Source organism: Panonychus citri, unplaced genomic scaffold (genome assembly GCF_014898815.1).
Source record: "Panonychus citri isolate SS breed McGregor unplaced genomic scaffold, ASM1489881v1 Contig00045, whole genome shotgun sequence".
Classification (NCBI taxonomy): Eukaryota; Metazoa; Arthropoda; class Arachnida; order Trombidiformes; family Tetranychidae; genus Panonychus; species Panonychus citri.
Window position 1 is genome coordinate 94,235 of NW_026515450.1, and position 22,178 is coordinate 116,412.

Sequence of the window (22,178 nt, forward strand, 5' to 3'; positions counted from 1 at the left end):
TTTTGATAAGTAGTAATTGATGTCGGGGAATATAATGTTGATAATTGTTGTCTCGAGAAACCATCCAAGTTGAAAAAGTTTCTTGTTTAGTAATTGATATGTCTAGTTGCTTATTTTAGCTTCTATTCTTCATCTTCTAAATTATCCTTGTTACCTTTTTGTTTACAAAGGTAAATGAATCAAAAGTTAATTAATATGGCTTTGGTAATGTGATTATCTTTGATTACACCATCGGGAACTTCATCTCGAGTTGGTAAAAGTACCAATGCATTGGCATCTTTTACACTGGTCAATCGGCTACTTTTTTGACTTCCCTTGATTAAAGAGGCAGTGGGAAGGTCACTTTCTCCTCCGCCAAAGTGGACAATGGCTCGAGCAAATTCTGGCCTATCATCGAGGACAATTTTACTTGGTTCACCTGGAGCAATTGAAATGGTCACTTTGATCCATGGATGAAGATCCCAAATATCGTACAATTTGTTTGGCGATGAAAGAGTTGATGTTGACCAAGACGATTGACCGGAAAGATGGTCAAGAACCGGGATAACAAAAAGTAAACAGCTAACAAAAGCTGAAACTGGATTACCAGGTAATGAGAAGATAAATCGCCGACGATCAGCTGTTGTACAGGTAGCAAAGGTCGTCGGTTTACCGGGTTTCATTTTAACTCGACCAAAGTGAATCTTTGCTCCGAAACAATGAGTTAGAACGGTTTTTAAAATATCTTTCTCACCCATGGAAACTCCGCCGGTGGTAATGAGAAGGTCAGATTTTTCTAATCCGGAACATATTCGACTTTCCAAAAATCGAATCTCATCTTCAACAATTCCCAAATCGATCACGTCAAAATTTCGTCGACGTAAAAATGATATTAAGGTTATCCTATTACAATCCCAAATTGCACCGCCGATCAGATTTTCACCAGGCTCTCGAAGCTAAATTGTTCGAGTAATTAGAACAAATTTCATTGATTATTTATCATTATGTAAATAGTTTTCCATACAATCAGTTAATCTTAACTTGATAATGGTTTTGTTGATTATTGGCATCTGAATGGGTTTAGTTTTCATGAAGGTTAATTGTTGATTAAGACAAAGAAACAAAAATCTAATTGCTTGAGCAGATGGTTAATTCTAATTTGATTATGAACGATAAAATTATTCACTGATTAACTTGACTGAGTCAAGGATTTTTCAATTGGATTAAGATATTTAAATTCATGTACAACCTTACAAATTGTATCCCAGTTATGTAAATGATTACGAGATTAATAATTTAAATCCAAGTTAAACTCCTAATTAAATGATTAACTTTCAAACTGAATTGGATTAGTAGGAAATGATTATAATCGTTAGAGATTAGAGATTAAAGATAATCCTCCATCGATGGGAGATGATTGTATTAAAATGATTAAGTCATTTTTACCTCATCTCCGGTTGACAAAACGGCAACTCTTGGTCGTCGATAAACGGGAACATGGGTCACCCCAATGGACGCTAAAAGGCCAAGTTCAATGGGTCCAATTTTATTGCCACTTTTGATGACCGTCTCTCCTTTTTTGATGTCACTTCCCTTTGACCTAATATCTTGACCAGTTTTGGGAACAGATGAAATGTAAATCTCACTTTCCTGTCCATCCTGAAAGTTAATTACAAAGATCAGGTTATAATTATTATTTGGCAAACAATTGGAAACATGATTCAATCAAATATATTATATAAAAGTTGCATTGTCAGGGTTATCTTAATGAATAAATGATAATTATTGAATAATATCAACAATGATTACAATTGAAATTAAAACAGGAATACAAATTATCACAAGACAATCAACCTAAAGTAATTTAACCTCAATCTTGTTTTTACCTTGATTTCTATCAATTGTAAACATAATAATAATAATAATGTTAAAGGTGAAAAAAAATATTTATATTGTTTGAAACTTATTCATTGATATGAAAATTTCAATAAATAATAAAAAATAATAATGATAACTATTATTTCATTTCCTTTTCCTCCTATTTTTGTAATATAAAACAAAAGTGAAAGTAAATGAAAGGAAATAGTTGAAAATTGAATGTGATTAAGTTAAATTAGATAATGACAATTAAATGTTTACATACATCAGTTCGTGATGTGACCTCAGTATCTTCAACCTGAACCACAGCATCGCAACCATCAGGTACTGGAGCTCCCGTGTTGATCCTTACACACCATCCCTTGTCGATGGACATACCATCAGCTGGTAGTCCAGCTGTAATCGAGGATGAGATCACTTTCCGTGTACCTGGACCATCTGAGGAGATCACGGCGTAACCATCTTTAATTGAAGCGGCAAATGAAGGTACATCAACCTTGGATTGAATGTCAGTTGAGACACGACGATCTAAAAGATCAATTGAATTTTTTAAAATGATTTTCTGACTCTCCAATTTACTTGTTGAATTAAGTTCAGTCATTATACAATTAACAGCGTCTTTCATGGTAATCATTTCGTATGGTGATTTACGATACTGGAAACCGCCGCTGGTCACCTTTAATATTGGCGATGTTCGGATCATTGTTGAGCTTTTATTTGCCGCTGTTGATCCAGGTGAGGGTGGAAGAGGAGTTGATGATGATAAAGGTACTATTGGTGTTCCTGGTGATCGTGGGTTAATTGTAGTTGGCACATCTAGTAAATTTGGTTAATTGTTATAAAAAAAAAGAACAAGTGAAAAAACAAATCAATTTATTGCTCATCAAAATTGATCAGTTAACTATCAATAACTTACTTGGATCTTTAATTGTTAATACAAGCGGTTTACGTGGTTGTTGCATCTCTGTGTGTTTAACTTTAACTCTTAATTTATCACCTCGCAATTGATCAATTCCATGATTAAGAATTGGCTCCAATACTGTTAGATATTCTTTACAGGCTTTAACACTTCCAGGTAGATTAACAATTAAAGTTGATTTACGAATTCCAGCACAAAGTCTTTCGAAATAGAAAAAGAAATAAAAATGAACAATTTAATTGTTGTAATAGTTGATTATTTCTGCATTCAAATGGATATAAAGATAGCGAAAATAGGTCAAGAACTTTGAGAGAAAGGGAGAGAAAACTTGAAGAAATTTGTTCAATTGAGATGAGATTGCCTGTGAAATAATTGGCAATATATTCAATTAATTAGAGAGTTAATTAACTCGATTGTTGCCTTACCTTGAAAGCATTGCAAAGTCGGTTGATTTAAGGCCATTTACAATCATACCGATGACTAGACCAGGAGTTTCCCGTTCAATGACTGATTTTGTTGCTTCTGGGGTAATATCACGATCGGTAAAACCAGTACCTCCGGTGGTAACAATTAAATCAACCATAGTAGAATCAGACCAATCCATGAGAATTTCCTTTAGTTGAGAAGAGAACAAAAAAGAAAAGAATAAAATAAAATAACAAAGAGAAAAGAACAAAATTAACAAACAAAAGAAAAAGGTTGGACCTATTTAGAGACCAATGCACTAATTATTACCAAAGATGACCCATTTATGAGGTGTGAATATCGACCAACAAAATGGAATATTTTGGTACAAGAGAACAATTCAAAATAGAATAAAATTTTTAAACTTACCTGGATAATTGAATAATCATCTGGGATACAGAATTTGTTAACAACTTGATGTCCCTTTTCAGTCAAACAATTAGCAATAAAAGGGCCACTCTGGTCTTCCGTTTCCCCTCGTGAACATCGGTCACTAATCGTTAACACAGCAACTCGATTGGGTATCCGATTATCACCTCGATCAGACATTGAGCCAAATAATTCCAACAAATAAGTAAATCAATTTTAACAAAAAAACACCAAAAAAAAAAGAGAAAAGAACAAAAAATATTCTCAATAAGGAAACAAACAAAAAAAGAATAGAAAAAAATAAAAACAGTTAACCGGTAACAAGAAGCAAAAGTAAACACCAATGGTGATGGAGAAAAACATTCACAAAGGATTAGAGTAAAAGTACTGATTAATTAACATTCTCGATTCTTAATTGTTGAAGATTAACGAAATTTAATGACAAATCAATTTGGCAAAAATTAACAATCAAACGATTAGTTGATTGATTAAGATGAGAAAGAGAAATGAAAAAACGTTGTTTACTTTTCTCTTGATCGGTTAACTGGAAGCTCTACCTGGTGGAGATGATCGGATCATCGAGTTAACTGTTAATTGTTGTTCCAAATTGAACAATTAATTCAATTGCAAGGTGATTTTTTAGTTAATTGTTTCACAGTTTAATGAGTAAACTTGTTTAATTGTCTTCAATTACGATCACCAATACAATAGAATCACAGTCAAGTCTCATTAAATTTATTTCTTTCCAATGGATTAACAATTGATTTGTTTTCGTTAATTTTTGTTTCTTTTGCATTTGTAATAACAGTAATTAAATTAGTTAATCGTGATCATGAATTTGCATACATATATATATAAATGTAAATTCAATAATCGTGATAATCATAGAGCTAATTACACTGAGAAAGAAATGATAATGTGACAATTGCGATTCTAATCAAAATGATGACCAGTAAGTATCTTGAGATTAATTCAACAATCAATGGAAACTATTGATTAGTTTACTTGCGATTATCATTAACTTTGATCAACTGGTCAATAGTTATAAATAATGACCAGATAATTAGATTTCAAGGGTGTGACTGATAACGAAAAGGGATTGATGATAACTTGAAGATAAGATTAATAACTGTTAATATATCAAGAAGAAACTAAATGAAACTATTAATAAAGACGAAGAAAAAAAATATTATTAAGAAAATCACTAATTCGTTTACAATTAATCTACAATTGTACCGTAATAATAACCAAGGTTACTGACGACAATCAACAACCATCATCATTAAATTAGCTACCTTTTCATCATCATCTTCAATCTCATCATCATCATCATGATTATCCCTCTTTCCATGATTTAATTTATCACCAGAGTTGAAATGAAACTCAAAGGCTCCTTTGTTAATCATTGTAAAGTGTTTACTTTATTTACCATTGGATTAATGTGTTTATCATCTTGATATACATTTAATCACAATTTAATTTGATCATCATCTACTTATTATTACCAGTTGATTAACCTTTTTTACTTTTTCCCATTAGTAGTTTAATTAACCATCATAATTATTATCATCTTCTTCCTCCTCCTTCATCATCATCATCATCATCATCATCTTAACTAGGTCTTAGTTTTAATTGTAATTAAAACGATGATTTTAGGATTAGTGGTTGCGAATTGTTTTAATCCAATTTCATTTTTAATTATCTGTTTAACTTTATTGTCCAGATTGAATAATATAATCACTGAATCTTGTGATGATCGTTTCAATACCGAGATTAAAGGTAAGTGTTCATGTTTCAATGTTCTTGATGATCATGGTGATGTCCTTGGTTTGGGTGTTGAATGTTCAGAGACAACGGGAAGTGACCTGCACCGGGACATCGATGAGATACATTTTGAATCTTCTACCCCAATAGTTCATCTTAAAGTTCGTGATTCTAATCTGAAAGATATGACTGATCTTCCAAGTGGACTTGTTGATATTCGTTGGCTTGTTCTGGATAATACATCGATTGACCTTCATGTTATCAGGGAATCAGCTGAGATTCTTGGTAATCTTGATAGTCTTAAATTGTTCAATGAAAATTACACCCTGGTACCTGAAAATGTTTTCCATGACGGTATGAATGGACTTCAAACCCTTTGGCTGAACGATATTGGCATTTACAGTATTTCTCGGGCCGCTTTTCATCATCTTGACGATTCCTTGGTTGAATTATCACTTCGAGAAAATAAATTACGGTCAATCCCTTTAGCAATTATCGCTCTCATGAAGATTGAAATTCTTGATTTAACCGACAATGAGATTCAATCGGTTTCCGAGGGATTGGCCAATGATCTTTCTCGAAGTCTCCATCGGGTTCGAAAAATTATGTTAAACAGTAAGTTAATCAATTCCAATTACAATTCCAATCACTAATCAACAACCAACATGCTCTCAATTGGGTAAACACAATTTACTTTCTATCTTACAAGATGATTAATTTATTTTTCCTCTTACTTTTTTCTTGCTTGGTCTTTCTAATCAATGGTTAATTGTAATAGAAATTAATTGTACCTGTAATTTTGCTAAATCGCGATTCGCCCGTTGGATCCGTGAGAACGCAATTAAAGGCGTTGAATGTGGTTACCCGATACGATTTAAGGACCACGATGTTTGGTCAACACCAAGTGAAGAGTTTTGTAGCTCAGGATCATCATCCGTGATTAATTTACCGTTAATCACGTTAATCAGTTCATTGTTAGTGATTAAATTGCTGTTTTTCACCTGAAATAATGAGATAATTCTGATTGATTCTGTAAAAATTAAGACACAATTTATATTCACCAAAATATTTACTTTTCCCTTCTTGCTAATTGTTGTCAATATTTAACCTAAACAGCATTTAAATACAATATTGTAATTATCATCATCATCATCAAGTTAAGACCAAACAATTTAATTTGTTTACTTTTTAAGTTAACCAATCTAATCAAATCAATTGATTGTTGTACAATTTTTTCAATCTTTATAAAGATTTTATTATATTTTTTATACTAATTGTGATTGTTTTTTATTTTCTTTTTATGGTTAACTTGATTATATAAAACTAATCTCTTAATTTAACTAATAATTAACTCATACGATTTGATTTTATCCTTCCAATTAAAGTTAATTGTGATCGAAATGATTAAATCATCTTCTAGTTGATAATTTACTTCCTGCTAAATTTTAGATAGTTTACAATCAAATTGACACTAATTATGATTCGATTCGATTGATATAATTAAGAATCGAAACTTTTGATGCCTTAATTGTGATTAGATTTAAGTTAAATTGGCAATTAATGAAACTCGAATAGAATTTAATTGGAATTTGAATTTGAATTTACCGCTTTTCTTTGTATAAATGATATTTTCTTCTTGATTTCATTTGTTTGGATTTTCATTTGTAGATGTGTTTGAGTTAATTGTTTTCACTTGTGGCTGATTGAGTTAATTATTTTCTTTTCCAAGTAATTAAAAATTGTCTGATTGTACTTAATTTTCCACTGATTATTGTGCGTCATCTCTTTCTTAGAATTATGGATTCACCGGTTGTTAATGTTCAGTATGGTGTTTATCCGATTATTCAGTCAAGTGAGAAACCGGAAAGGACTTTGATTCCTGTTAAAGCGCTTGATCCAAGTATTCGTGAGACAATTGTTTGGTTACGAGGACGAGTTCACACCATCAGGTCAAAGGGTAAACAGTGTTTCTTTGTCCTTCGCCAGCAATCATATACTATTCAATGTTTACTCTCAGTTTCGGATTCTGTTGATAAGTCAATGTTGAAATTTGTCTCTGGCATTTCTCGAGAATCGCTGGTTGATGTTGAAGGGATCGTTAAAAAAGCACCTAAACCAGTTGAAAGTTGCTCTCAATCGGAGGTTGAAATTTCGGTACACAAGGTATTCGTTGTCAGTGAATCAGAAGCCAGGTTACCATTACAAATAGAAGATGCTTCTAGACCTGAAGGTGGTGGTGATGAAAATGGACCTGATATTTTGGTTAATCAAGATACTCGACTTGATAATCGAGTTATTGACCTACGAACACCAACCAATTTGGCCATATTTCGTATAGAATCAGGTTTATGTCAACTTTTCCGTGAGACCTTATCACGAGAGGGATTCATTGAGATCCATACACCAAAAATTATCGCCGCTGCCAGTGAGGGTGGTGCCAATGTCTTTGAAGTGTCTTACTTCAAGGGGAAAGCTTATTTGGCCCAATCGCCTCAATTGTATAAACAAATGGCCATTGCCGCTGATTTTGATCGGGTTTTCACAATTGGTGCTGTTTTCCGTGCAGAAGATTCAAATACCCATCGACATATGACAGAATTTGTTGGAGTCGATCTAGAGATGGCTTTTAATTATCATTATCATGAAGTTCTCGATGTACTTGATCGTCTATTTGTGGCCATTTTCAAGGGATTGTCCATTTTGTACAAGGAAGAAATTGAGATTGTCCGTCGACAATATCATTCGGAGCCATTTAAATTTTTAGAACCAAGTTTACGTCTTGATTTTCCCGAAGTGGTTCAATTATTACGTGAGGCTGGTGTAGAAATGGACGATGAAGATGATTTGACAACCGCTAATGAAAAGTTACTCGGAAAGTTAATCAAAGCCAAATACGATACTGATTTTTTCATCGTTGATAAATTTCCCTTCAAAATCCGACCCTTTTACACTATGCCCGATCCAACCAATTCTGTAAGTTAATCATCATAATAACCGAAATATTTTCAAAATCTATAATCACAATTTATGTATATTTTCATTTCTATCGACAGAAATATTCAAATTCTTATGATTTCTTCATGAGAGGTGAGGAAATTATGTCTGGAGCTCAACGTGTTCACGATCCAAAACTTTTGATGAAACAAATTGCAGCTCATGGAATAGGTGAGAAACTTAATTCTATTCTAATTGTTACCTTTTCTCTCTTTGGTAGCTTATCTTTTCCCCTCTTATCTGACAAATAGAGATGAAGAGAAGATCAAAAGCTTAATTAATTTAACACAATTAACGTTAATTAAACTCCATTGTCTACCTAGATAAATTTACTATTTAGTTACTGACATTTACACATGTTGATTGTATTGTAATAAAATTTTTTCTACTCTCATTCTAATCAACAGATCCACAGAAGATGCAAAGTTATATTGATGCTTTTAGATTCGGTTGTCCACCTCATGCCGGCGGCGGAATTGGTCTTGAAAGAGTTACAATGCTTTTCCTTGGTTTGGACAATATTCGTAAAGTTAGTCTGTTCCCTCGAGATCCAAAGAGATTGACTCCTTAAAGAAAGAAAAAGAAAATTAAAATGAACTGATCAATTTCGTTCGTTAATATTTATACAGAGAATTGAAGATCTATTAAAAACGAAAGTATAACGGGAAAAGGTGACATGATTTTCGTTAGAAATGTTTTAACTTTTCAATCGAATTACATTTTCTCAGTTCTTCGTTTTTTTCTCCTGAAAATTTCATCAGAATTTCATCATATTATTGAATGAAAACTTAGCAATCAAAAGTACAAATAGAATATGAGTTGTAAATGTTGTTGATTTTAGAATAATCAAAATTAATTCATCTTCTAATGAGCTGATTGTCTTGATCAAAATGTTTACCTCGAAAATGAGATCACATTTGTTTGTGTTTTCTTTTTGATTCGATGCGTTTTGTTTCGACTTTTTAAAAGTAAGTGAAGGAGAAAAACGAGGGAAAAAAGTTCGAAGTTGTAAAAACGAATGTGTCGCAGTCGATGGGACTCGAACCCACAATCTCTGGCTCCGGAGGCCAGCGCCTTCTCCATTAGGCCACGACTGCGTCAACATCGAAGGTAAAAATGTTACCAAACTTTGACTTGACCAAAAGAATGAGAGAGAAAGCAAAAATAGAATAGAAAAACTTTTTCTAAGCTTAATAAGTTATCTACTCGACTATGAGGTCGAGCTCTTTTCCTCCGTTTAAGAGCATTTAAATGCTTTATAGATGATACAATTTTCTCAATTGAAATATCGGCGAGATTGGGATTGGTTGAACATCTATCGGGTAAAGATAATCCATCTTTAAATGAATGAATGTCAAGTATTGGATCAGTTGTAATGGGCTCTGAGAAACGATATCTCTCTGGTCAGTCTGGTTTTCTCTTTAGATTCAATGTCGTTTTCAAAGGAAAATGGACTTACGAGGTTACGTTCGTTTCCAAAGTCATTGTGCGAGTTGGTTGATCAGCTATCGAAGCTCTTTGGTTTTGAATGAAGTCAAATGAGAAAACGGAACCTAACAATCGATAAATACGGTGAATATTGACCTTCAGGAGATGCAATTGGTCGTGCTATTGATTTGGATAAAGGAGCCGTGGACAACATCAGAATAACATTTACTTGTTGCTCCTTCAATAGTTTAATATCTTTCTCAAAAGAATCTCTCTTCTTAATTATGTTCTTTCTGATAAGGTCGAATTTCCTTGGTTTTTTACTGGACGAACTGTGACAGATCGGAGAGAGAAAATTCTCTCAAGTTTTGGAGAAGGAGCTTCTAACTCCTAACTCGAACGAAACTCCAATGAATCTAATCAACAGTTTCACCTTTTCACAAACTAAAATCTCTAAATAATTTTGATTGATCTTCTTTTTTCGTATCTATCCAGTTCCATAATCGATTATCAAATTGAATCTTTTCTCAACCTCAACTATGAGATACATTTCTACTTTGGTTTGACAATCCCTTCCAAGACAATTTGATTGGATTCTTTTACGATTACGGACAGGAAACGGGCCCGAATTTTAATATTCACCTCTAAGTAATTTAGCCTTCAAGTTGAACAATTCCAACACGAATCGTGAAGTTTTCCCAAATTTAGGTAACTAGATGATCGTGAAAATAATGTTAACACGATTCAATTATGTATCACTTTGAATCGAGTTACTGTTTCAACAGGTTTGATTATGTAATTGATTTTTATTGGATTGGAATCTATTTCAATATTTACTACGTCGGTAAAAAGACTACGAATTTTGTACTTTGTGAACATTCACCATTTAGGTAATTATTATTGTATCGATTCGAAGGATTGAATTGAAATCTAATCAGATCTAATCTCGCTTCTTTCCGATCGCGTTAATTTCATAAACTAGACATGGTGCTCGTTCTCGAGCTTCCTTAAACAAATCTCTAACTCGATCCACCGATCATTTCAATGAATTACGTTCCAACCATCGCAAGGAAAGGTACATTAGATTAAGAAGCAACAACCTTTGCTATTATTGTTTTACCACAATCAGGAGGCTCTAAAAGTAAAACTCAAATAAGCAATTCTAACGGATCCGGAAATTGTTAGTATTCTTACAGAGAATTGAAGATCTAGCAAAAACGAAAGTATAACGGGAAAAGGTGACATGATTTTCGTTAGAAATGTTTTAACTTTTCAATCGAATTACATTTTCTCAGTTCTTCGTTTTTTTCTCCTGAAAATTTCATCAGAATTTCATCATATTATTGAATGAAAACTTAGCAATCAAAATGTACAAATAGAATATGAGTTGTAAATGTTGGTGATTTTAGAATACATAATTGTAATCAAAATTAATTCATCTTCTAATGAGCTGATTGTCTTGATCAAAATGTTTACCTCGAAAATGAGATCACATTTGTTAGTGTTTTCTTTTTGATCGATTTGTTTTGTTTCGACTTTTTAAAATGTTGATACTGTGCCGATAAAGTGACAATCAAGATGAGAGACAAGGTGAGTATCTGTAGCCAAAGAGTAATATTAGGTTGTTCAGAACAAACTGAGCCAATTTTATTTTTGATTAAATAATTAACTAATTATCAGATTTGAGTCATTTTTGCTTTAATATAATGCTCAAACATTAGAAATTATATTGGTGCAAAAAAAGTTGTAATTAAGCAACCAATTTATTGATTATTGAAAAAAATGTAAAAAAAGACAATTTTCAAAAATGTCGAATTCTGAGCAAAAAGTAATACTCCCCCCTTTGATTCGTCTGGAAGATTTTTTTGACTTTTTTGACTTCAATCGCTTACTAAATTTTTACCTGATTGAATTAATTTTTCTTAATTAGTGAAAATTACTAAAGGATATTAGAGAATTTGATTGTTCACTTTGAAAAAAAATTCGACCAAAAAATAAATTCGCTAGGACCCTCCGAACTTCTTAAAAGAGAGTTTTTGGTCAAATTCGATATTTTTTTCAAATTCTCGAAAACTAATCATAATATAAAAAAATTTTTAATTAGAACATAAAATTAGAACCATTTTCTATTATATTTCAGAATATTGACTAAATTAATCAAGTAGTTTAAAAATTATTCAATAATAAATTTGGCTCAGTTTGTTCTGAACACCCTAATAGGTAGCTATCACTCTTTGATCTGTAGCTGACATTGAAAAAGATAATTTATTGATTATTTATTTCTATTTATTTTTATTCATTTTATTGATTCTCTTGATTGATTTTCCAATATAGTCCATTAGATTCTCTTTAAATCCATTTGTGTGGGTTTAATATTCTTTTCGACTTTTCCATCTTTCATCTTCTATTCTTTTATTTTATTATCAATTTTTTGGTCTTTTTCTGGTTTACATTTGTTGACTTTCTGGTTTCGCCATCTTTTCCTGGTTGTCCTTTGTGACTTTTCACCAAAATATTATGTGTATTATTCGTAAGAATACATCTAATTGTGACGATGATCTAAGCGTCAATATCCCTGAAGAAGTTCTTATTAATAATCAGTGAGTATAATTGGTCGACTTATTTTCTATTCTCTTCCGAACACTTTTAGTCCCTTTCACAGGTAAAGTTAATTAAATTAAAATCTACCAGGAGCGAAGAAAGTTAATCTTTCCTTCTGTTTACCTTTTTGGTTTACTTTTATTAACACCTCCTGATGAATGCTTCAAACATTACAGCCACCTTAATAATCGCCCGCAGGCATCGAACTATCCTTTCGATTTACAAAAAATAATTTACAATTTATTCATTAGTTAGTTTCCTTTGATTACCTGGAAAGAAATTGGTTCAAGTTATTACAACGCAATAAGAGCCTCAGTTTTAAGAATAACAAAAACAACTAAAGTAACTGTTGAAATATCATAATTTTGATATAAACTTGGTCCGTGTAATAAGATGTACAATAATAACACAAAATTAGATTTTTAATTCACATGTAATATTAATTAAATTTAAAATTATTAGGAACGAAAAAGTTAAACTTTCACTCATTTTACTCCTTTCAGTTTCTTTTCTAACCAATAGATGGCGCTGACGAGAATTCGATTGTGGGCTTGGCCTAAGTTTTATTCTCTCTGTTGATCATCAGTTGGAAGAAAAAAATTTGAAATTTGGAATCTAAATTTTGGATTGTTGATTTTTTGGTATTTTAATTAGATTCTGACAGCAACAATTAATTGATCAAGTTTGGTGTTTATCTAATCTGTCTCTTGATGAATCACTTGTTTGATTGATAAAATTATCTATTCTTTGTTCTGTGTTAAACTTGTTGTCACTTTTGTGAAGTGAAAGAAAAAAAAAATTGTGACAAAAAGTGAAATTTGATTCTCTTTTTCCCATTTTCAGGATTGTATTTGTGTTTTTTGTTCCAATAGTTTACACTTAATGATTACACTATGACAGAAGAAACCGAATCACCCGATCCTGATCTTCGTGAACCATTTGAATATGATGCTGATTTCCGTGGTCCAATTAAATCGCGTTCATGTACAGATCTTTACTGTTTCTATCTATTCGTCATCTTCATAGGCGCTTGGATTGTCCTTGCTGCAGTTGGTGAGTAAACTTGGTCTTTAGTCATTAATCTATAGTCTATTATAAACAATGGAAACAAGATTGACATTGAAATGGAACAACTGTCTTTATTTCATTTTCTTGTTCTTTTTCGTTAAATTCACTTAAATATTTACTTGTATCATGTGATAAGTGAGAAAAAAAAGAAACCCAGAGAATCAACTGGTTTCCAATTACGAAATTCTTATCCCGTGTGATCTTTTCTTTTTGTTTTTCTTTCTTCTCTGTTTCTATGCTATCCAATTCTCTCAATTTTAATTTGTTCTTTTCTAATAATTTTGTTTCTTCTTTCTCAATGTTCTGGTTTTTCCAGCCGTACGTTTTGGAGACCCTGAACGAGTCATATATCCAAGTGACAGCTACGGACGAATATGTGGAAGAGATGAATTAATGTACATATTTATTGCAATTTAACTACTGATGAATTATTTATGCTTCATTTTTTTCTCAATTGACTAACTGTATTTCCTTCTCTCTCTTTCTCTCTTCCTTTCATTTTTTTTTCTTCTCTTTGATTGATCTGGTTGATCCATTTACAACTGACCATAACCCTAACAGAGACAAACCTTATCTGTATTTCTTTGACATTTTGCAATGTGCAAAAATCAATGCATTTCGTAAAGGTTGTAACACTACTCAGGTTCGTATTTGATAATAAGTATTAACTGTTCAACAGAATAGAAAATTTCCCTTCTCTTTATCGATTTTATAATCTACTTGTTGCATGAAATTGATTAGTTTTCAAACCATTTGATTTTAATCTTTTACTTGTTTTCTTTTCTTTTTCTTGTTTGTTCAGGTTTGTGTAACGAAATGTCCAGATTTTTCAGAAAGTTTCGTCGATTATCGAGATCCACTAATTTGGAATGCACAATCACAAGAGAGAAAAGAAGAAGTTCGTCGAAAATTGATTTGCGATTATGATGTTAAGGTTCGTTGTTAGTTTTTCAGGTTAAAATGATCGAAAAACAAATTCTCTCTTCAATTTAATTATAACTAATTCTTTGTTTACTCTATTTTAGGATGAACAGTTGATCCTTGAGAATATACCTGATCTGTTACGTGCAAAGAAATGCGGTCGAGTTTATTTCAAAAGTGAACCATGTAAGCATCGATTAGTAATTTAAACGTTACTTTATCCATCCTTTTTTCAGCTTTATCTGAGTCCATTCTCATGATTAACCAATTCTTATTAACCATAAAGCGAAATGCTTATTCTAATCTATTTGTTGATCAAATGAATACTAAATTTGAAATTTATCTTCTATTATTATCTCGCTATATTCCAATTCTGTCCCTACCTCATCTCATCTCCTCTTCTAATCCCCACCCAATTTTTCGTGATCCGCTTCCAATTTGTCCTAATCATTCAAAAAAAAAGTCTTAAAATTGCCTTCCAAGAAGAGTAAACAAGGTATCTAGAGCATTAACCATGTTACCTGAGAATAACATGGTTAATTATTTTAAACAGAACAAATATCATCTCCATTTTTTTTTCTTCTTCTTTTCTTTTATTCTCATTAATATTATTCAGTGGTTGGAAGATGCGTCCCATCAGCATTAACTTTCTCAAACAGATCTAAAGCTATTATAGACGATCTGGGAAGAGACATGAAAGGCGATGATGGAGGTACAATCAACGCAACAATGGCTGCAAGTGCTGGAAAGTAAGTTGTACTGATCTCTAATATAAGTTACAATTTACTAATTGTTTATACCTTCTTTTTTTTGATATAATAATTAACTTTAATTTAGAGGCTTTTCAGAACTGCTGAACTTAGCTGATATCCGAGACAATGCAATTGAAGATTTAGGAAGAGTATGGAAACATATTCTTGTGTAAGTTTGTCAGTTTTTTTTAACTTTCTTTCCTACCAATTAACTTGACATTATCATTGAATTTAATTGTACCAATTGTTTTTCTCTTCTCAGAGCTCTTTGTGTTGCAATGATAATCTCATTTATATGGATTTTATTACTTCAAGCTTTGGCTGCTCCCATGATTTGGTTTTCAATGTTTTCTGTTCTCGTTTTATCAACTCTTGCGGTTGTTGGTTGTTTACGGCGATACTTTTGGCTTAAATCGTTGTCTCCAGACGAGTTGGATGATCAAGATGTTTACACTGCCGATTTAAAGATTGATTTCTCTGATATAATTAGAGTTAATTTACACTCATTCCTTATGAACAAGAAAACATGGCTCATTTTATCAATTATCTGTGGAATTGTTTCATTCCTGATTGCTGTAACATTCGTATTCCTCCGTAAGCGAGTTAACATTGCCATATCACTAATCAAAGAAGCCAGCAAGTAATGTCAACCTTATTTGCATAATTATAAATAATTTTTCTTTCCATATTGTTTATATTAATTATTTATTAATATTACCTTTTATAATTGTGATTATTTCCTTGATTAGGGCCCTGGATAATGCCAAATCAACTCTTTTCCTTCCTCTTGTGCCGTACATTTTACAGACTCTAGTCATTATTGTTGGAATCTTTGTTGCAATAATGATTGCCGCTGTTCAAAAGCCAACGTACCGGATATCTGGTTCAAATCAAACATCCGATAAAGGACTGAGATGTGATCCATTTGTATGCATCGGAGATCATTGAATTTTAATAACATGTTGATTCTAATGTTTATTTTTTATTATCTTTTTTAGACTTACAATCTTACCGATGGATCACAATGTATAAAATACATTCCATTTTCCAATATGATTCTCAATTCATCTCAAATTTACAATATCTTTATGACTTTCTGGCTTCTGTTTTTCATCAATGGAATGGGTAATTTGCTTAATTAATCAATTTCTTTCATGTGGATAACTAACTTTACTTTTTTATCTCATTTACAGTTAAACTAATTCTTGCTGGTGCTTTTGCATCTTATTATTGGACCTTCAATAAGGAAAATGAGACTCCCCCATTTCCAGTAGCTATTAGCACTTATCGAGCATTCCGGTAATTAATTAATACACGAAAGATACACTTAAAAGTTTAAATTTACAAAATATTCAATTTGTTTACTTTTATTTAAACAGATATCATGTTGGTTCAATTGCCTTTGGATCATTAATCTTGGCGATGTTTAGAATGATAAGATTGGCTATCGAATATGTTTACGAAAAGTGTAAAAAATATACAAACAGTTCTTTCGCTAAAGCTATTATGTGGTAAGAGGATTATTTAATTACCTAATTTATTAAGACTTAATCTTGTTTCTATTATCTAATAATAATAATGTTTGTTTAATCATTAATTTGGTTACCAGGACTTGTCGTTGCTGTTTCTGGGTTTTAGAAAAGTTCATGAGATTTTTGAATACCAATGCTTATATTATGATCGCTGTTCATGGTCAATCGTTTCTACCTTCCGCTAAAGAAGCTTTCTTTTTGTTACTTAGAAATGTCCTCAGGTAATTTATATACATTTTCTAATTATATTGAGTAATAATAATTATAAAATTCTCTCTCTCTCTCTCTCAACAGAGTTGCTGTTCTAGATAAAGTGGCTGATTATTTACTCTTGATGGGAAAATTGGTCGTCACTGCGTTCATGGGATTACTTACATTCGTTTATTTCACTAAAGGTCATGAATTGACCTCTCTTATATGACACCTCCAGATATTAATTATACTTGGGTTCCTATTCTGGTAAATATTCAACTTATTGACTAACTTGTTGGATGAAAGATTTTCATTTAATATTATTGTTTTATTTACTTTTTTTCTCATTTTGTTCTGTAGGCTGTTTGTATTGGAACTTATCTAATAGCTGATTGTTTCTTTGGTGTCTACGACATGGCCGTTGATACAATATTCTTGTGTTTCCGTAAGTTCCATCTTTATGAGTTTCGATGATTCATTTTAGTAATTCGTTTTATCTCTTTTTTTATCTGAAAACAGTTGAAGATTGTGAACGTAATGATGGATCACCATCCAAACCTTATTTTATGTCAGAAGAGCTCATGGAAATTCTTGATTATCGGAACAGAGCAACTTCACCTTTCTAAACCTTTTTCAACTTGACTGTTTAAACCACCGAAATTATTCATTGAAATCACCATTCGCACAATTTTCATCAGCCACACACAGAAGCATAAAACGATCCTCATGATTTATAATAAAAATAAGTACTCACAATACTTAATCGTACAAGTAATGTTAGATCATTCAATGTTTATCTTCAATTACTACATCATTGTAAAATCTCACCTTTCGAAAACTCTGATGAATTTGAATATCTAACCTGGAAACTGAATGTTCCTTTGATTGTAAGTTGATATTTTCACTAATACATTTAATATTAAAGAACTTAGGTAAACTAATTGTTGTAATAAGTGTGTTAATTAGATTGCGTCTCAATGTTACAACCAAACCCTTCAAATTTAAACGAATCCTTCCACCCCCAATGTATTTTATTGTATTAATCGATTATCAAATTGAATCTTTTCTCAACCTCAGCTATGAGATACATTTCTACTTTGGTTTGACAATCTCTTCCAAGACAATTTGATTGGATTCTTTTACGATTACGGACAGGAAACGGGCTCGAATTTGAATATTCACCTCTAAGTAATTTAGCCTTCAAGTTGAACAATCCCAACACGAATCGTGAAGTTTTCCCAACTTTAGGTAACTAGATGATCGTGAAAATAATGTTAACACGATTCAATTATGTATCACTTTGAATCGAGTTACTGTTTCAACAGGTTTGATTATGTAATTGATTTTTATTGGATTGGAATCTATTTCAATATTTACTACGTCGGTAAAAAGACTACGAATTTTGTACTTTGTGAACATTCACCATGTAGGTAATTATTATTGTATCGATTCGAGGGATTGAATTGAAATCTAATCAGATCTAATCTCGCTTCTTTCCGATCGCGTTAATTTCATAAACTAGACATGGTGCTCGTTTTCGAGCTTCCTTAAACAAATCTCTAACTCGATCCACCAGTCATTTCAATGAATTACGTTCCAACCATCGCAAGGAAAGGTACATTAGATTCAGAAGAAACAACCTTTGCTATTATTGTTTTACCACAATCAGGAGCTCTAAAAGTAAAACTCAAATAAGCAATTCTAACGGATCCGGAAATTGTTAGTATTCTCACAGAGAATTGAAGATCTATTAAAAACGAAAGTATAACGGGAAAAGGTGACATGATTTTCGTTAGAAATGTTTTAACTTTTCAATCGAGTTACATTTTCTCAGTTCTTCGTTTTTTTCTCCTGAAATATTTGATCAGAATTTCATCATATTATTGAATGGAAACTTAGCAATCAAAATGTACAAATAGATTATGAGTTGTAAATGTTGGTGATTTTAGAATAATCAAAATTATTTCATCATCTAAATAGTTGATTGCAGAGAGCTAGGAAATTCTTTACACTTTGGTTGATTGTCTTGAATCGAAATGCTCATCTCGAAAAGAAGATTCTATGAGTTAGTGCTTTCCTTTTGTCGATTGGTTTTGGTTCGGCTTTGTTAAAGTAAGTGATTGACTCGAGTTAAAAAAAATTTCATCTAAAGTAAAACCAATATAACACAGTCGATGGGACTCGAATCCATAATCGACTCGATTTTGAGGTCAAATTCTCTTCCTCCGTTTAAGAGCATGTAAATGCGTTATAGATGATACAATCTTCTCAGTTGAAATATCGGTGAGATTGGGATTGATTGAACATCTATCGGGTAAAGATAATCCATCTTTAAATGAATGAATATCATCAAAAATTTGTCCCAAGTAAATGAATCCATGTTCCATCACAATTTTCTTTACGTCTTCAGAAGATCCATAAGAATTGAGAATATATTGATCGGAATATTTTCTATTATCATGACCAAAGACAATCAAATGAACAATAGCAAAATACGCAGTTAAATAACGAATAGTTATCCAGGTAAATGATTCCATTTAAAAGAATAGGCTGATCCTAAGAGAAAAATGAAACAAATAAAGATTATCAAAGGTCAGAAAGAAAAGTAATCTTCATAAACAATTGCTACTCTTTGATTACTCTAATCATAAGTGTTGATACTGTCAAGATAAAGTGATAATCAAGATGAAAGAGATAAGGTGAGTATCTATAGCTGACATGGGAAAAGATAAATCGTCAATCAATCTTTCCCCATGTTCCCTCGCATCTAATGTTTATTTTTTCCACTGCAAACCCCTAAAAGCACATAGAGTTTTCACAATTTCAAGTACGTAGTTATAACCAAAACAAATAGACACACATCATATTAAACCATCACGTAGTAAAGTGATGATCGAATGATCGACAAAGAGAGAGAGAGAGAGAAAACAAAGGAAAAACATATAATTACATAAGATGAGTAACATTAATAATCCAATTGAATTGACAGAATAAGCAAATTGTAGCAACGAACAAAAAATAATTGAAAAGGTTGTTGATTCATTTGAATTGTTCATCATTGTCATAGACAAACAACAACTACAACACACCCATGGGACTGATTAAAGATAACAACGGGTTAATATTAATAAGATAATTGATGGAAATGATTGATTAATTAAATAGAAAATGAAATGAAAAAGTAAAAACAAAAGAGAAAAGAATAAAAAAAAACTGATCTGTTTCTCTTTCTTTTAATTTGGTGATTCGCTCACTTGTGGCGCAGAAAATCAGGTTACTTGATATTCTGTTACCAAGGATTAGTAACAGAACAGAATTTGTTGTTTTCCTTGATTCTCTTTTTTTCTAATTGTGATTTTTGTCTAATTAGTTGATTATTTATTTCTATTTATTTCTATTCATTTTATTGATTCTCGCCTTCCAACATAGTCGATTGAGATTCTCTTTTAATCCTTTTGTGTGGGTTTCATATTCTTTTCGACTTTTCCATCTTTCATCTTCTATTCTTTTATTTTATTATCAATTTTTTGGTCTTTTTCTGGTTTACATTTGTTGACTTTCTGGTTTCGCCATCTTTTCCTGGTTGTCCTTTGTGACTTTTCACCAAAATATTATGTGTATTATTCGTAAGAATACATCTAATTGTGACGATGATCTAAGCGTCAATATCCCTGAAGAAGTTCTTATTAATAACCAGTGAGTATAATTGGTCGACTTATTTTCTATTTTCTTCCATCACTAACATTTTTAGTCCCTTTAAGCTTCTTTGTTTACCTTGATTCAGTTTTACTTTTTATTCCATTTTTTTAATATTATTTGTTTCTTGCTTATTTTTTATTACTTTTTCTTTTTCTCTTTATTTGATCATCCTTTTAATTTTGGATTCAAAGGTTAGAAATTAAAAGAATATGATGAAATGGATTAGAAAAAGTAAATAAATATTCGCGACTCTCTTTCTTTCTTTCTTTGTTTTTCTCTTTCTCTTTCTTTCCCCTTCTGACACTTTATTTCATTTGTTATGCACAATTGACTCTCTTTTCCCTCTCTCTATCCTTTTCTATCCTTTTCTATCCCTCTATTTCTCTTACTTTTCTTAACTTCTCTTATTCTGATTTTTTATTCTATATTTAAAGTGTGTCAGATAATGACGGTGAACATGGAGAGGAAACCATTACCTCAAATGAAACTCAAATTGATTTGGATCGTCAAATAGCTGAAGGATTACAAGCTCGTGAATTGGCAAGACAAGATCGAGAACGAGAACGAGATCGAGCTCGACGATTTCGAGAACAACAACAAAGAGCCATCCTTAGACCTCAGCCAACCTTCATAGGCCTTGGCTGTCGGGGTAAAGGCTACAAAAAATATCGCCGTTATGAGAACGGTAATTTACTATTGACTCATTGAACTGAACTGAACAGAACTAAAAAAATGATAATTACTTTGAACTGAACACAAAAACAATACATAACAATTTAATACTAATGAAACAAACAAACAAACAAACAAAACTTGACAATCTGATGAGACACCTTCTCATACTTTTGTCTTCAACAGCTAACCTTTTCAAAGACTTACCTGTGATTGATGGTGATGATCATCTCGGTGAATTGTCCATTTATGACTTTGTGCCTCATTCTATGACTGCTCTCTCTCAATTATTGATGAACAAGGAAAACATGCAAGTAAGTATTGATTTTCAATCGATTATTAATCATCATTATCAGTAAATAAAACAACTCAATGAACCTAATCAATTTCATTTATTCAATCATTTCAGATTTGGAATCATTTCATTCACCTGCCTGAAGAAATACAAGAAAGTTTTTTGGAAAAGTATCGAAAGCGAGACTCTAACAAGTCTTTGAAGAATGGAAGTAAACAATCAAAAATCAGGTCTACATGAGATCAATTGAATCAGATCACATTAACCTGTGAACACACTTCGAGTGTTAAAACCCCGTTGGCTTGATCGATCTCATTTATCACTAAAATTGATCATAGTCACCGTATCATCTTTAAATTGTTGTGTGATTGTCTCTCCAAAAAAAAAACAGAAAACAACTCCTACAGTTGTACCAACAAATCCAATGTAGATTCATATGGTTTTTGTTTCGATTTACTTACCAAGAGTAAAAGGAAACAACAAAGGAAAAAAAACAAAAAAAAACTAATTGCAATTTGGAAAAATAATCAAACTTTCCAACCCGTCCAACCAATTAACAAAAATTGGACATCTCTGTGAAATAATTAAAATGTAACGTTAGCTTTCAAATCGCCAATTAAAATGCTAACTAATAATCATTCGACTTATAA

The 22,178-nt window shown here is 31.7% G+C and overlaps 5 protein-coding genes, 1 long non-coding RNA gene and 1 other non-coding gene across 8 annotated transcripts; 4 read left to right on the top strand and 3 right to left on the bottom strand.

Moving 5' to 3' along the window:
• Positions 1-55: 55 nt before the first annotated feature.
• On the bottom strand, positions 56-4,146 carry LOC128398066 (uncharacterized). The gene is made up of 6 exons (XM_053358881.1): positions 3,611-4,146; positions 3,202-3,389; positions 2,774-2,976; positions 2,123-2,673; positions 1,426-1,638; positions 56-935 (listed from the first exon to the last, which is right to left on the bottom strand). The coding sequence occupies exons 1-6, from the start codon at positions 3,788-3,790 to the stop codon at positions 180-182; spliced, it is 2,091 nt and encodes a 696-aa protein (XP_053214856.1). The 5' UTR covers positions 3,791-4,146; the 3' UTR covers positions 56-179.
• A 687-nt stretch (positions 4,147-4,833) lies between these two features.
• On the top strand, positions 4,834-6,642 carry LOC128398069 (leucine-rich repeat-containing protein 40-like). Its single transcript, XM_053358884.1, has 2 exons — positions 4,834-5,989; positions 6,153-6,642. The coding sequence occupies exons 1-2, from the start codon at positions 5,257-5,259 to the stop codon at positions 6,377-6,379; spliced, it is 960 nt and encodes a 319-aa protein (XP_053214859.1). The 5' UTR covers positions 4,834-5,256; the 3' UTR covers positions 6,380-6,642.
• A 384-nt stretch (positions 6,643-7,026) lies between these two features.
• LOC128398067 (aspartate--tRNA ligase, cytoplasmic-like) lies at positions 7,027-9,082 on the top strand. Its single transcript, XM_053358882.1, has 3 exons — positions 7,027-8,347; positions 8,428-8,539; positions 8,776-9,082. Exons 1-3 carry the CDS (start codon positions 7,172-7,174, stop codon positions 8,937-8,939), a joined length of 1,452 nt encoding a protein of 483 aa, XP_053214857.1. The 5' UTR covers positions 7,027-7,171; the 3' UTR covers positions 8,940-9,082.
• Positions 9,083-9,392: 310 nt separating this feature from the next.
• Positions 9,393-9,465, bottom strand: Trnar-ccg (transfer RNA arginine (anticodon CCG)). Its single transcript has one exon. It is a non-coding gene; the product is annotated as a tRNA-Arg (tRNA).
• A 2,675-nt stretch (positions 9,466-12,140) lies between these two features.
• Positions 12,141-22,163, top strand: LOC128398072 (uncharacterized). Of its 2 annotated transcripts, none has more exons than XM_053358887.1 (4): positions 12,141-12,396; positions 20,996-21,246; positions 21,420-21,547; positions 21,643-22,163. In XM_053358887.1, the coding sequence occupies exons 1-4, from the start codon at positions 12,314-12,316 to the stop codon at positions 21,766-21,768; spliced, it is 588 nt and encodes a 195-aa protein (XP_053214862.1). In that variant the 5' UTR covers positions 12,141-12,313; the 3' UTR covers positions 21,769-22,163. The 2 variants fall into 2 exon arrangements, with proteins under 2 accessions (XP_053214862.1, XP_053214861.1); XM_053358886.1 differs by lacking the exon at positions 12,141-12,396 and adding an exon at positions 20,242-20,558.
• On the top strand, positions 12,977-17,803 carry LOC128398065 (choline transporter-like 2). The gene is given in 18 exon segments (XM_053358880.1): positions 12,977-13,450; positions 13,782-13,860; positions 14,027-14,108; positions 14,268-14,399; positions 14,491-14,572; positions 14,850-14,882; positions 15,003-15,135; positions 15,224-15,307; positions 15,401-15,778; positions 15,888-16,065; positions 16,137-16,263; positions 16,332-16,437; positions 16,518-16,649; positions 16,748-16,891; positions 16,965-17,077; positions 17,080-17,129; positions 17,223-17,307; positions 17,382-17,803. Coding segments are annotated over 18 exon segments (2,205 nt in total). The 5' UTR covers positions 12,977-13,290; the 3' UTR covers positions 17,489-17,803.
• LOC128398077 (uncharacterized) lies at positions 18,387-20,212 on the bottom strand. The gene is made up of 2 exons (XR_008327035.1): positions 19,813-20,212; positions 18,387-19,418 (listed from the first exon to the last, which is right to left on the bottom strand). It is a non-coding gene; the product is annotated as an uncharacterized LOC128398077 (long non-coding RNA).
• Positions 22,164-22,178: the final 15 nt, after the last annotated feature.

Excerpts from the sequence above, each read along its gene's own strand:
- LOC128398066 (XM_053358881.1), bottom strand. The coding sequence starts at position 3,790 with ATGTCTGATCGAGGTGATAATCGGATACCCAATCGAGTTGCTGTGTTA. Across the intron at positions 2,977-3,201 it reads GACTTTGCAATGCTTTCAAG|ACTTTGTGCTGGAATTCGTA; the intron begins GTAAGGCAACAA and ends CTATTTCGAAAG. Across the intron at positions 1,639-2,122 it reads AGGTCACATCACGAACTGAT|GATGGACAGGAAAGTGAGAT; the intron begins GTATGTAAACAT and ends ATTAACTTTCAG.
- LOC128398072 (XM_053358887.1), top strand. The coding sequence starts at position 12,314 with ATGTGTATTATTCGTAAGAATACATCTAATTGTGACGATGATCTAAGC. Across the intron at positions 12,397-20,995 it reads GAAGTTCTTATTAATAATCA|TGTGTCAGATAATGACGGTG; the intron begins GTGAGTATAATT and ends CTATATTTAAAG. Across the intron at positions 21,247-21,419 it reads ATATCGCCGTTATGAGAACG|CTAACCTTTTCAAAGACTTA; the intron begins GTAATTTACTAT and ends TGTCTTCAACAG.
- LOC128398067 (XM_053358882.1), top strand. The coding sequence starts at position 7,172 with ATGGATTCACCGGTTGTTAATGTTCAGTATGGTGTTTATCCGATTATT. Across the intron at positions 8,348-8,427 it reads TGCCCGATCCAACCAATTCT|AAATATTCAAATTCTTATGA; the intron begins GTAAGTTAATCA and ends TTCTATCGACAG. Across the intron at positions 8,540-8,775 it reads AATTGCAGCTCATGGAATAG|ATCCACAGAAGATGCAAAGT; the intron begins GTGAGAAACTTA and ends TCTAATCAACAG.
- LOC128398069 (XM_053358884.1), top strand. The coding sequence starts at position 5,257 with ATGATTTTAGGATTAGTGGTTGCGAATTGTTTTAATCCAATTTCATTT. Across the intron at positions 5,990-6,152 it reads TCGAAAAATTATGTTAAACA|AAATTAATTGTACCTGTAAT; the intron begins GTAAGTTAATCA and ends TAATTGTAATAG.